Here is a 14,089-nt window from a genome sequence, read left to right as displayed (position 1 = left end):
GCTCGGCGGCCGCGTAGCGCGGAGCCCGAAAAGTTCCTGCGTGGCCGCGCGGGTCCCCCGAATAAATCGCAGCCTAATTGACAGTGACAAATACAGTCGCGTCATTAACGTTCTCTCATACGGCAAATTGAGGCATCAGATTAGACAGAATTACGCTATTTATTGCTAATACTGATTTTTTCCTTTGTTGTTTAAATCCCATTAAGATAGTACTTTTATTGACAGAAGTCATCTATTTTGCACCTTTGGTAGAATTCTAATAAATTATTCAAAATTGTTTAACTCTTGCTTAGGTATTGATTTTTCATTTGACCTTTGGAAAGATGACTTTACATAAAAGAGTGTTTATTTACTAGAACAGGTACAGTATTTAGAATTTAATTACCATTTCTTCCGATCCAATTATGCATGCTTCGGCCACAATGGGCCATAATTTACTTTTACTCTGTTTTAGCACTTTCAGAAAACAAAACAGGTCACGCCGTCATTAAAAGACAGTCCTTTCGCCTCGGTCTGTTCCAGCTGACATTTCTGATACTGCGAAGTATCGGACTGCGAGACACCAACGGGGAAAAAAATCAGCGTGTCGTTACCCGACTTTAAAGATGCGAGGGGAGATCATTATCCGCGGCTCTTTCGTCACTGCGCTAGGTACCTCATTATGAAAGACTTCCTAATTACTGCGAAAGGGAGAGTGTGCTGGGAAACTAACGGTAAAGTAACAAAATTCGTCAGAAGCCAGAGGAGCCCCCGCGGGAACGGATTCCTGGGAACGCGGTGGGCCCGTCCCTCGCCGCCTCCGCGGCTCCCCGCGGCTCTCCGCGGAGCTGGCCGCGGCCCCGCGCTCGTTGCAGAGCCGCCCCCGGCCCAGGCGCTGGGTGCGCGCAGCCGGGGGGACACACACACACGCTTTCCTTTCTGCCAAGGGGGGATATCTCAGTGCAACCGGAATGCCAGGAAATAGCGAGCCTCTTTAATTACTTTTGGCTTAAATGAAAAACTATAAATTTTATTTTCTCTCCCCTCCCCGCAGCCCCGCCGCCTCCTCCTCCTCCTCCTCCTCAGCCTCCACCGGCCAAAACAATCTCCCTAGCTGAGAAAATAATTTGCGCCCGGCCTCCCAAGCCCATCACCCCCAGGGAGGGCGAAACGCAGCGCTTTCAAGCAATTTGCAAATAAATCACTGCAATTTTAATCACAGCGCACCCTCCAGAGCCAGGGCCCCGTGGCTTATTCCGGCGCTTCTGGCTGCAGAAGGGGCGTGAACGTGGCGGCCCGGCTGCGGTGGGGGAGCCCCGGCTCGGCGCCCCATCCCCATCCCCGGCCCCGGCCCCCGCGGGCGCGCACGGCGCTGCGCAGCGCGGCGCGGCGCTCGGCCGCCCCTCGATCGATGCCTCTGCGCTCCGCCGCGCTGCCTGGCCGCGTGGATGCGCTCGGCGATGGCTTGGCTCCGCCTGCCCGCCGCCCCAGGAAGGCGCTGCGCTCAAACCGGGCAGCCGCGGGCCGCGCCGCCTCGGGACCCGCCGGCCGCGCCGCCGCGGCGCTCAGGTAACCGGGCCGGGCCGGGAGGGGCCCGCGGGCCGCCCCTGCCGCCGTCGCCGCGGGGGCCGGGAGCCGCCTGCAGCCGGGCTCGCCGAGCCGCGGGCCGCGGCCTGAGGGGCGGCGGTGCGGGCCGGGCCGGGCCGGGCGGACGGGCCCGCGTTGCCATGGCGACGCCCAGGCCCAGGCCTAGGCCCAGGCCCAGGCCCAGGCCCGGCCCCGCTGGGCCCCTCCGCGCCCTGCCCGCCGCCGCCGGGGTTTCCCCCTCGGGGCTGAGGCGGGCGCCATGGTTTGCGGTCGCAGACGCGCGTGGCCTGCGCGGGCGCGGCCCTCTCGGCGGGTGTCTGCCGGCTCCGGGGTCAGCGAGGAGCCCGAGCGGCTTGCCCCTTCCAGCCCGGTTTTGTTCGTGTGTCCCCAAACTGTTCCGAATGCGGCGTGCCTTAGTGTCGGTGACGAGGGTTGCCCCTGTCCCTGGAACCCGCAAATAAAACTCTTTTTCAGTTCATAGCATGGTAAGAGGAAACTCTTAGCTTTTCTGTTAGTTTTTTGTTTGTAGAATCTTACTTTCCCACCGCTCATCTGTGAAAACTCGACTGAAGAAAGCATGCAATTCTGCTTCGTATGTGATGTGCCTATATGTACATATCTATCTATATATGATGTGTTTTTACTAGCAGCACTCAGTCAAGGTATTTTCATTTTACAATTCAGCTAACCGCAGCTCTGAAGGCTACTTCTTTCACTTTCAGATACAGAAAGAACGCTTCTTGGAACAGTCTAGCTGTTCCAGGGATTCAGGTTATTTTTAAATTCATTGTTATTTGAAGCTGTTCAGCATAATCCTTTACCCAGTAAGTATGGACAGTGTCTAGAACTTGATTTAAAAGAAATATTAGAAGTTGCGTCATAAAGTTCATATAAACTTAAAAAATCCCTAAGTTTTTTTCTGAAAAACTGTTACTTTTTTACATTCTTGCTGTTTAATGAAAAATTGGAGCAAATACTGATTGTTTTTGCACTTATCAGCTTATCTTGACTGAGCTAAGCTGAGAATCTTCATAGTTCTTATTGCCTTCAAATATGAAAAATATAGTCATACTGTGGAAAGCCAGTTAGTAGAACTAAGTATTGAGCGAAAGGTGGGTTGTGGAGGCAGCCTCTTAGTAGATGAGGGCTTTTACTGGGGTTTGAGAACTTGGTTCCATTCCCAATTTTGCTCTTAGCATCCTGGATGACCATGGGCATGTCATGTCTCCTTAAGCCTAGCTTTTTTTCCATATTTAACTTTGAAATCTAGAAATGTGAAGCTGAATCGAAGAGTGTCACTATTAAAAATTGTTCATTTGTGATTCTGAATTGAGGTAAACTTTCTTCAAGTTCAAAATCAGTAGCTTTGAAAAATACCATTGACATTGTCAAAGAGAAATCCCTTATTTAACCAAACTATAGTGTTATGGCATGTCCAGTGCCAGTGGAGTCTTGTTCCTGTGGTGTATATTTGAGTGTAACAAAGTAACTGAGTTTCTGTGATTCTTTGATCTCTAGTTCTTTTGTTTGTTTGTTTTTCCTAAGATAAGTGGTTACGGTAGCTGTACTGGTAGATGTGATTTAGGTGTTCCGCCTGTAGTGGTCTGGAGACTTGACTAAGGGAAAGAAAGACCATTAGATAAGTATTTAATAGCAACAACAATTCAGGTTGTTGTTCGTAAGAACAGTTATCTTACTTTTTTGATCAAATCTCTTTGTCTACCAAGAACAATTTTTTCTGAGTTTTTGAGTGGGGAGAGTTTCCACATAAAGTACAGTCTTGGTGGGGATACACTCCTTGATCTGTACGCACTGGAGCTGTCTGAGATAGACTTTTACCCTCTGCCTGTTTATCATCCCCCCTTTTGGGGGGATAGATGTTGCGATTGCTAGTATCACTGTGAATCGCACTGCCTAGGTAGTGAGCATGTTCATCGGGAACTTTGAATAAATTTCGCTTCAGTTAGCATTGTTTTCTCGCTGGGGCTTGTCAAGCGCTATCTCATCCTGACTCGTTGATTCTCCCCCATATATGTACATGCACAGCTTGCCGGGAAAGAAGGGGGTGCTGAGGTGCTCGCGGTATTTGTTCCGATGTGATTGGTTAGAATTTCTTCAGAGGTCTTGTTTGCAGAGATGCTATATAAACAGCGTATGTGGTTAGTGATTACTGCAAGTCACTTGTGATCAGTTTCTTAGTAACTAACAAACACAAACTATAATAAAGACTTGATGTCGAACAAATGTGGAGGTTATTTTGTCTTTATAACAGCTGTCTGATTATGATAACTAAAGATTTATATCATCTAATTGGATATTGTGCTGAAGCGTAGCCTGCTGTAGCAATGTTTACTGGGTAACAGCCTCTGTGATTAAAACTAACAATACTATCTTCTGACAATCTACATCAGTAAATGTAAAAATAATTTGAGATTGATGTTTGTGGAAAATATACAAGTATCGTTTACTTGAAATAATTCTAAAAACTGTAAAACAAGATTGGACAAGTTCAAATCAATGATTGTATGTTTATTACGTTGTAATGTGTACCTTACTCTCTGAATAGTGTAGGTCTTCTTTAAGAAATGTCTGTTGCTTGCTTCATATTTTACCTATCTTTTTCTTTGCATTTTTACATTCAGTGTTGGGAAGTTATTTAGCTGTTTGCAGGTGAGCTTAATAGCACTGTTTATAACTTTGCCAAATGTAAGGAGTTGGTTTGAAATTTTTGATGCTGGTGTTTCCCCTGGCAAAATGTGTGCATGAGAGCATGCAGTTATTTGTTTTAATTTCAGCCAAAATTGAAATTAAAAACCAATTAAACCAAAGCATGAGTTTCCAGAAACAAGAGGTTTTTTTTTTTTTTAAGCGCTTAAAAAAAAAGAAGAAGAGAAGAAAAAAAAAGAAAAGTCAGGAGACCTTTCTTTTGGATACTCCAGCATGCCTGTGCTCCAGAACAGGGACTTTAACAGCTGGACCTGATAAGTTTTATCATCCTATTGAGAAGCTGTTCAGTTTTAGACAAATTGTAAGCCTTCAAAAAGTTGAAGTTTACATATATTTGGTAGAGCTTTCAGAAATATTTAAATAGCTGATTAATTTGATGATCCAGCTTGGGGTTCAGCATGAGTGCAGCTGCCGGGGGTCCTCATATCTGGAGACAGCATCTTCTGAACTCTGTGTTTGTTTCCGTTTGACCAGAGCAGTTTGATTTGAATTCAGAAGCGGGCGAGGGAATACACTGAGGCTGGACGAGGACTACCAAGAGGGAAGGTCAGGGCTGAGAGGTGGACAAGAGCGAGCCTCACTGTTGGGAGGGTCAGAGAATCTCTCCCCACAGAAGCCTGGAATGTAACCTACATTTTCAGAGTTTTACCATTCATCTGCTGTCAGCAATTGCTAATAAAACTCTTCCTTCTCCTTCTAGTACTGCTCTATAGTCAGGATTTAAAAAAACAAAACAAGAAACCCTACTGCTACTGGGAGTTACTTTAATATGATGCAACTGGTAGCCCACAGGCTGCTGCTTGCCTGTTGTTTCTCAAATGAGGTGGAGAATAGTAAACACTTAAGTGCTGATTCTTGTGCCTCACCAGGCATTGAGAACCTTATCTTCCCCCATGTCTGCACATAAGAGGGAGGAGTTGGCAGGAGCCTATCACCTATTGCAAGTGCATATGGCCTAACATTTATATCTGAGAAATATAAGGGTAAGGAGCCTTAAAAATGGGATCCAGTCTCCACAGCTATAAGGGTGAACTGTCTTATGTCACTCTGTTAACCCAGTGGTAGAAGTCTTTGTGGTGGATCTACAAACTTTGTCTTGAAACATATGGTTAGAAAAAGCCCATGAGCTTCAGCATATGATGCCATGTAATGAGTCTTAATTTTTTTTTCTAGTGTGCTTTTTAGAAAAAATAGGAAGCGATATATGGATGCATACAGGCCCTGTGCTTTAATGGCTATTAGGGTTTCAGACAATTATTTAAAAGGTGGGAAATACCAAAATTAGGTAACCTGAGCATTCTTAGTTTACCTCCTCCGTCTGTGGATACTGTTATACAGTCTTGTTTGTGGAAACGGTTTATGGACCACTGTTGACCTGTCAAAACAACTCTTCCATCCGTAAGGCTTCAGCTGGTGTGACTGATCTACGTTGGCAATCCGTTTTTCCAGGTCAGTTCAGGAATACGGAGGGAGTAAGCTGTAGCCAGGCGGAGTGCTAGCCTGATATAGGTCTTGATAATTGACTGCTTTCAAGTGCTATGTTTACAGGAGGTGTCTTTACAGGAAAATGTGTGATGTGATGAAGGATGGTCTGAAGACCCCTGGTAAAAGATAGTGCCTGCCACACTAGTTTGTCAACTGCCTGTGTGCTCCCAAGATATCGCTGTGGGAGGGAGCTACTAGGACTGATGTATTGTCCCAAGATCAACAGCCTGCTTCTGGCAACCTCTTTTCGGGTGAAAACCCTAGAACACGCAGGGAATCAGTCACCTGCATGCCTTTGTCCTGTAGCTCTTCCACGGTAAACCCAGTGCTTCCTGGAACTGCTGAGGCTCAAGTCTGGGTGAAGTAGAAGTGTTTTGCCTGTGTGCAGTAGGGCTGGCCACGTGGTGAAACAGCCCATGGCGTGGAGGAGTTCTTTGGTCCTGAACACACAACTGAGATTTACATAGTATGTGTCACTAGCTTGATGTGCTTCTTAATCCAGTTATGTGTCCAAATGAAGAAAACCTGATGGCAGGAAAAGAAGGAAGTTAAACAGCAGATAATATATATGTTGAAGTGTAATGTTCTGGCTCATAATGATATCCGCATCAAGTGGTGAATATCTCAGCAGAAATGTCTTTTGTACTCTGGATTTCTCTGGTCTCTTTCATTAATCTTGCTGTCATGATCCTTGGTTTGTGAGCTTTTAACTTAAAATCCATGCGTTGTGGTTTCATCTTTATGAACAGTTCTACTTAAGTTTGAGATTCAGGTTCATCTTAATTTGACGATTGTTCTATCAATACATATTGAAAGAGTTTTATTTTACTGTTCAATAAGTGTTAGTATCTTAGGGTTCTGTAAAGCTTTTACTGGTAGTGGAAAAAAATAAAGCAACGGCACAAGATAGTGTGTTGATAAAAGTTAACCTTTCTCCACAGAATTATAAATTAATGTCATTTATTTAAACAAGATAAAATGGTCTTTAAAGTATTGCTTTTTTTATCCTCTCCAAATCTGTGTGGAATACCTTTAGTAAGACATTCAAAATAACATTTTATTTTTAAAAATAATCTTGCAGAGCATGGCATCCTTCTAAAGTTCTGCTGTTTTAGGTGCATGGAGATTTGCTGGGTTTAGCTGGATATTTCAAAAATGCTTTGCTTAGATTGTTAGCTGAATGCCCAGTTGTAATGTACTGAAAACTAAACCTGTTGAAAATTGAGGTGGGTATACAAACAATGTGGCAAAGCTTAGTCATGACTAATTTGTTGGCACTCCTGGCTGCAGGAATGGAGTCGATAGCTCCAAACTGCGTGCCTGAGATCCATGCATGATCCGCAGAGGTTTGGATACATAGGAATGAGAGTTACATGGCTCTTTTGATTGTGATAATAGATAAACTCTTGTAAACACCAAAAAAAAATCCAAATACATGCCGTCTTGTATTTTGCTTTAAACAATTGTTGGATAAGATATGGAAGTCATGAAGTAGAAGTCAGGTCGAGGACTTGGCACTTTCCAGGAGAATGTCCCTTTGAGCCAGGACCTGTGCTTGCGGTAGCGCTCTCGCTCCAGGATTCGGGCAGCCCTTGCGACGCAGCAGACCAGCTTCTGCAGGATGCGAGCAGTGTGTTGTGACCAGAGCTTCACCTGTAGGTTTGCTGTGTCTCTGGCTTAGTTTTTAACTGATATTCTGTTAAACTCAATGTTGTCTGTATATTTGTTAAATTTTGAATGTAACTACTTGGAAGACTCCCTTGGGAACTTGGTCACGGCATGCTGACTTTGTGAATGCCATACCTGCATAGGTGTTTAGATGTCTCAGTGTAGGGTGGTAGCCGGTATGATCATGCGCAGAATCGGAATTTTAGCTGTCTTGGGAGCTTAAGGGTGAAAATTTATGTTTAAGAGATTTTTATCCGTGGGCTAAGCAGGGCTTTTTGTCAGTCATACTCTTTGACCTAAGGGCCTAAAGTAATCAAGACTTGTATTTGCATATAAGCCTAAATGTGCTTAACAGTGAATTTCTCTTTTGTTCTGTTTTCAGTCTCTGCCCTGGAGATTAGGGTCTGCTGCCAAGGTGATAAAAGGTATGAAGAAGGGTGGAAGTTTGTATGCAGAAAATACAACTTGTATGTGCTAGGAATGTGAGGGCCCATAATATTTCACTGTTGGTTAAAGACAGATGATGCTGTGGTAAAATATATGCATGATTTAGCTTCTGCTGTTGATATGAACATCAAAGAACTACAGGTTCCTGTTTTCCTAGTACAGAAGTGGTTAGGGAGCCTTGAAATAACTGTTTCTTCTTGGGAAGAAGGCCTCTCACTAAGTGTCATTAGTTAAAGTGCATGAAGAGGAATCTTAAGTTTTGGATGGACAGGGGTAGTGTTGCTGGATCAAAAATAGTTTTAAAACATTATCCACTTTTTTACATCCTGAAAGATTCGAGAAATATAGCATTTCTTTAATCGGAAGATGACAGCAACAAAGCTGATCTCTTATGAGTTCCAAACCAAGGAAAGATGATTGTTTTTGTAGCAATGAAATGAATGGCAGTATACAGGCTTTTTTGTTTACGGTTCTATTAGCAAAGTCTGTAAACTTGAAACTTGATTCAGGTAAACATCTTGGAGATCAAGAAACGTGTCTGAAGTTCAGTATTTTTAGTTCTGATTTTGGAATAAAGCCATTTAAAGTTGTGTTCAGACTAAGCACCAAAATCAGCCTAGCTCTAGTATAAAATAATTTAAAAATAGCTTTCTAGAAAATATTTTCTAAATGTATGTTTTGATTATGACAAGGAGAAACAAAAACATACGTAAAACACAACAGCAAGTAGTTGTTGATTTCAGTTACTGATATAACTGACTGTGCAATGAAGATAATTATCTTCCTTTATAACTTTAATTTAAACATTAAATATATTATAATGATGACTTCATATCACCTTAATGTGAAATTTCAGGTATTGGAAGTACCTGCATACACATTACTCTACTAATTTTTTAGAAATTTTTGTCTATGTTTAAAAATGTATAAAGAAGTTGAAGGAAAACATGTTTTGATTATAATGATGGATTTTATCAAAACATTTATCTGTGTTTAAATAATTGAGATATCTTTTGAGAAAGTTTAGAACAAATATTCAGTACCATAATAAATTTATGTAAATTTACTGACGGTGTAAATTTCAAGTTACTTGGCAATCTGAGATTGTTGACATTTTATGCAAAAATAAAATAAGGATTTAAATATAAACCCCAAATTTCCTATCCACATGAAAATTAAATAAAGGTATTATTCTGTATCTAGTATGTATAATATAATTATATTATTATATAACACAATGTAGACACACAAGATTTTCTTACAATTAAGAATTTTTGTTTTTACATAGTTTAAAAATGGGGCGTCGCTCATCAGATACAGAGGAAGAGAACAGAAGCCGAAGAAAAAAGAAACATCGCAGGCGTTCATCTTCAAGTAGCTCCTCAGACAGCAGAACATACACCCGTAAAAAGTCTGGAAGGAAATCAAGGTCGAGGTCACGGTCTCGAGATCTCCAGTCTCGTTCACATTCTTATGAGAAAAGGTGCATTTGTAGTAATTTCCTGGCTGTTGCAGTTGTTTACAAATCGGGCTCTTTCATACTGTGCTACAAAGCTAGAAGTGTTTGAATCCCATGCGTAGTCAGTTCTAGTTTGGGTTTTATAGCAGATTTAGCTCTTAATCTTGGAGGAAAAAAAAGGTGTAAAGGCAGCTCCAAAGATAACTTCTTTATTAAAACATCAAAAATAACCGTTTCTTTCTCTCCCTTTTAAATAATGAACTTGGAATCTCTTCTTGGAAATACAGTAGTTCGTATGTTAACATCAGTATGAAAAGTAATTTCATTCAACAAGTCAGACTATTTTGTCATTTTTTTCTGTTGTAAGAAGTCAAGTAGGGCTTTCAAGACAAGAAGGTAAACTTTCTTAATTGAAAGACTTGAGCTGATTTTACAGTAAATCTACAAATTTGCCATAAAGGCTAGTTTTCACTATCATTCTTACTGTTTTTTATGTTTACAGAACACAATAGTCAGCTGGTTGTGGGGAACACAGGTCATGCAGTGATATTCACCAGTTCTTTTCTTGACCTAACACCATCTTTCCTTCATCAAGGTGGCACCCTGCAGCACCTGATCTTTTTAGATATCCTGGATATGTCTTCAGTCTGGCTTGAGGTGACCCTGGATTCAAACTGATCAGGTGGTGGACAATTTAGTGGAGCTGGAAAATACTCGGCATGTCTAGCTGCACTGGAAAACATTAGAAACTGCTCCTGACCAACTTTTCTTTAGTTGGTAGAAGAGAGAAGTCAATGAGGGGCAAGCTGGCTGATTCTGGGGGTTTTTTGGTTGTTTTTTTTTTGTTTTTTTTTTTTTCCCTCCCTCTTTCTTCTGTTCCTGCTTAGCATCTACATACAGCCCTTAGGGGACACAGTGAGATGACATGGGCTTCGATGCCAGCAATATGCTGATGACATGCAGCTTTATGAATCTCTTTAGTCCAGTGCAGGCATGGCTATCTCTCAGATAAAAACAGAGCTTGAAGGGAGATTAGAGTCTGGATGAAGACCAGTTGACTTAAATTGAATCCAGGAAAGACCAAAGTGTCTGCTTTTAGGATCTGGCCAGCACTTCTGCTTTGCCCTTAGTTTAGGATATTTGCTATTGGCAGTTAAGTCACTATTACACATTGGGGTCATACTGGATTTGTCTCTGACCCTTAAGAATCAAAAGAAAAAAAATCTCTAAGAGTACTTCTCTTCATCTTCATTTAGCAGGAACACTGCACTCGTCTTTCAGGTGAAGGCCTGGTCTTCAGTGGTTAACCTGTTAATCCTTTCCAGTCTGGACTGCTGCAGCACTACTTGTACAGAATGCAGCACCTTTTCTCTAATGCTAGATAAACGCATAACACATTGACTAGACCCTGAATTATAGAAATGCTTCTATCTGGTGTTATATTTTAATACTGCTCAAACATCCCAAAGCCCCAAAATACAGGCATTCATATAAGGGCTATTATGTAGTTAGTTGTGAGGGAGCTGAAGACGGAGAGAATCTTAAGAAACGTTAAGACTTGGAAGGTGTCCCTTCCCCCAGTTTTGAGATTAGTTGGTTTAATCTGTGTATTTAGTATGTATTATTTCACCTTTCTCCTATGTGTATAAGAATTTATTCTTTGAATAAATGAAATGTGGCGGGGGGGAGGGGAAGAAGATACAATGCTGACTCCTGGCTGAACTCAGGAGAAAACTTCCAAGCTCAAATGGAATAAATTAATACTGATTATTTGATTACTAACAGTGTGTGTATGTGTATATATAATGTGTGTGTGTGTATATATATTTATTTTAAAAAAAGTCTGTTTATGTCAGAGCAGTCCTAAGATTGCATATTATAAAAAATTGAGTTAAGTGTGTATGTTTATATAGACACATATACATAAAATATTTTCAAGTGTACTTAATTTAAAATACATAAAATGTAGAGTTGTACATAAAAATGTATGTAGTATGGCTGAAAATAATTATATAGAGTGGCTACGTGGAAGCTAACGTTTCATGAATTTCATTTTTAGTGCTGGATTTTTAGTTCTTTATACTGAAAAGAGATCTGTACAGTGTATCTCTGTGTAAATCCTGCTGAGAATGTAGGTCTAAATGTTTCTCTTAGCTTAGATTTGGCAGAGGCGGTGAGTTCCCATAAACTGGTTGTGTGACTAAGAACTATCGAGAGCTGGGTTGTGTTCCTAGATTTGCCCTTGAAGTATTGTATGATTTTGGGCAAATAAGTAATTTCTTTCTCCTTCTGCCCTTTTTCTGCCTTGGAATATATATTCTGCAATATATGCTCTTTAAGACAGACATTGCTCACATGTATGTAAATTACTTAGTACAGTGTAATAGTGGTATCCGTTGAGGCTTGTAGAACTTGTTGTAATACAAATAGTACATTTTTGAAAATTTTTATATCCTTTTCAAGAGTAAACTTTTTCCTTAGAAGCAGTAGCATACTAACAGCATGGTCTTGTTTTAGACGCAGACACAGATCAAGCAGTAGTTCTTCATATGGTTCTAGAAGAAAACGCAGTCGTAGCCGATCAAGGGGCAGAGGAAAATCCTACAGGTCTCAAAGATCAAGATCAAAGAGTAGAACAAGAAGGTAAGACTTTTTTTCTAGGGAAAGGAAATAAAAAATATTAATTCTACCTCAAAAACATTTATTTAAAATCCCCATATATAAAGTTATATATTTTGCATTTGTTCACATGCAAAAAATTGGTAAAGTCATCCTACTTTGGTCTAACTGTAATCATCTGAAAATGTCTTACGAATTTTTTTTGATTATTGATTTCTGTAGCATCGGTGCATAGTATTGGCTCACTGAAGATGAGACTTAACTGTTATTTACTCATCTGTATTTTTCTTGAAAAGAAATAAGTGTTTATAGTTGCACAGATTTTAGCTAATATTCAACACTGATGTTGAAAACTGAATTTTTGATAAATCAGATTGTGACTAATAGGTATTTTCAATAATAAACAGAATTTAAATATTTAAATTCTATTCAATTTTTTCAAATTATATTAAAATCTATTTCATACTTTTGTGATTAAGAGAACCTCAATTATTTGTGGTTTTCAATTAAAAAAGAAGGTTAATTTAAAGTTTATCTGTGGATATCAGAATTAGTATTATCATTTTCTACTGAAGTCCATTATTGAGTGATAAATATCAGGCAGACTGAAGCTTTTTTGGTATGTGTTTACAGCTCTTCAGCTGGGTAATTTTGTGCATCTGTATTAAGAATTTACTAAAACCATGTTATTTTCCTATACCAAACCAGTAGAATTCTTGCCTCTAAATGTTGTTGAAAGACATAAGCATTTCACTTTTTCCTGTTCATATTCTCTCATGACTTATTCACAGCTGTTCATTATAATAGTTGCCTGGACACTTATTGTTGCAGTGCCTTTGTAGTAGCAATTTGGTTATTCAAGCAGTCTGATCTCTCTGAGTGTACAAACCATCAGAGCCATAGACTCCTTGTAAGCACCTGAGCTGGGTGTAGAAATATTCCTGTAAATATCCACTGTTTTTTATAATAAAATCAGGTTTAAAACAATGAAATGTCAAAGGAAATAAGGTGAAAATGAAGGTGTTTTTCCATTATGTCAGATACTGAGTGTTAGGAAATATGATAACCTGTTTTAAAGATCTTGGTATTATTGTGATAAATATAAATGGCAGGTCTTGTTACACATAGTTTAATATACTATTGCTCATGTTTTCCAAGGTGTTTAGTGATCTTAATTGCCATTGCAATATATGGAAATTATGCACCTAAAAATTTAACTTGACTTCAGTTTATTTCATTTTATGCTGTGAAATATTATTTATAAAATACACTGGCTTTTCAGTACTCTAGCTATGAAGGTATAGCTGCAGGTCGCTTTAAATTATATTACTATTCACCAGCATGGTTCTTTAGGGAAAATATTTATAAATAACATCCTAAATTATCAAAGGAAAAAAAAAGGTCTTTTGGCATGTTAAAAGCATAAAACTAAAACCAACAGGTCACATTGACTGCTTTATTGTAATTTTCAAGCTTGCTCTCTACTGTGATGTTATGCCATGATGAAGCCATGGATTAATCTTATTTCTGGGGAGGAGTTAAATCAGTTGCAGAAAGCTGCTACTAGAGACCTGCATTTTCCATATTTATTAGTATTGAGGCAGTTGTAACAATGCTAAATAGTTCCTTTCTTTACACTCTCAATCTGTCTTGTGCGCTTGATCAGAGGTATGGGGCAGCTTTCTGAAGAGGAATTTTGAGTACGTTATTCTTCAGGCAGGAAAAGAGCATGCTGGGGAAAGAGAAGGAATATGATGCAGGGGTATAAAAAGTGAATGGCATGAAAAGATGATTAGGGAATGATCAAGGTCTTCAATATGAGACCTATGGAGGCATCAAGTGAAGTTTGCTGGTGGCAGACCCTAGTCAAATTAAAGGTTACGGTTGCCTGCATATCATGTAATTAAGCTGTGGAACCTCTTGCTGCTGGTGGCTGTGGATACCAAATGTTTAAATGAATTCAAAAACAGGAAAGAAAAATCCATCCAGAGCTATTAAATGTGAAGAGACCGTATTTGGCTTAGGAAATTGTTTAACTGTCGCTTTCTGGAAGCTGGGGGGAATATTTTTTGCTTGTCCTGTTCTTGTCCCTTTCTGTAAGCTTATCCTGTTGGCTGC

At 40.2% G+C, this 14,089-nt stretch overlaps 2 protein-coding genes across 4 annotated transcripts in view; one reads left to right on the top strand and one right to left on the bottom strand.

The window, feature by feature from the left end:
• SHOX2 (short stature homeobox 2) overlaps positions 1-2,784 on the bottom strand; it is a 14,292-nt gene extending 11,508 nt beyond the window's left edge. The window contains exon 1 of the mRNA XM_026057777.1: positions 2,721-2,784. Within this exon, the coding sequence (XP_025913562.1) occupies positions 2,721-2,784 (64 nt within the window). The remainder of the gene's footprint in view (positions 1-2,720) is intronic.
• Positions 1,882-14,089, top strand: part of RSRC1 (arginine and serine rich coiled-coil 1) — a 169,819-nt gene continuing 157,611 nt past the window's right edge. The window contains exons 1-4 of one of the 3 annotated variants that reach the window (XM_026057809.1): positions 1,882-2,051; positions 7,829-7,871; positions 9,182-9,376; positions 11,870-11,995. In XM_026057809.1, the coding sequence (XP_025913594.1) occupies positions 9,189-9,376; positions 11,870-11,995 (314 nt within the window). In that variant the 5' untranslated portion in view covers positions 1,882-2,051; positions 7,829-7,871; positions 9,182-9,188. Of the gene's footprint in view, positions 2,052-7,288; positions 7,434-7,828; positions 7,872-9,181; positions 9,377-11,869; positions 11,996-14,089 lie in introns of those variants that run through there. The other 2 variants (XM_026057810.1, XM_026057808.1) reach the window with 2 other exon arrangements.

The sequence above is a fragment of the Apteryx rowi genome, unplaced genomic scaffold, assembly GCF_003343035.1.
Source record: "Apteryx rowi isolate R43461 unplaced genomic scaffold, aptRow1 scaffold_140, whole genome shotgun sequence".
Lineage (NCBI taxonomy): Eukaryota > Metazoa > Chordata > Aves > Apterygiformes > Apterygidae > Apteryx > Apteryx rowi.
Note: the sequence above shows the minus strand (reverse complement) of the source record. Positions and strands in the feature narration are given on the sequence as shown.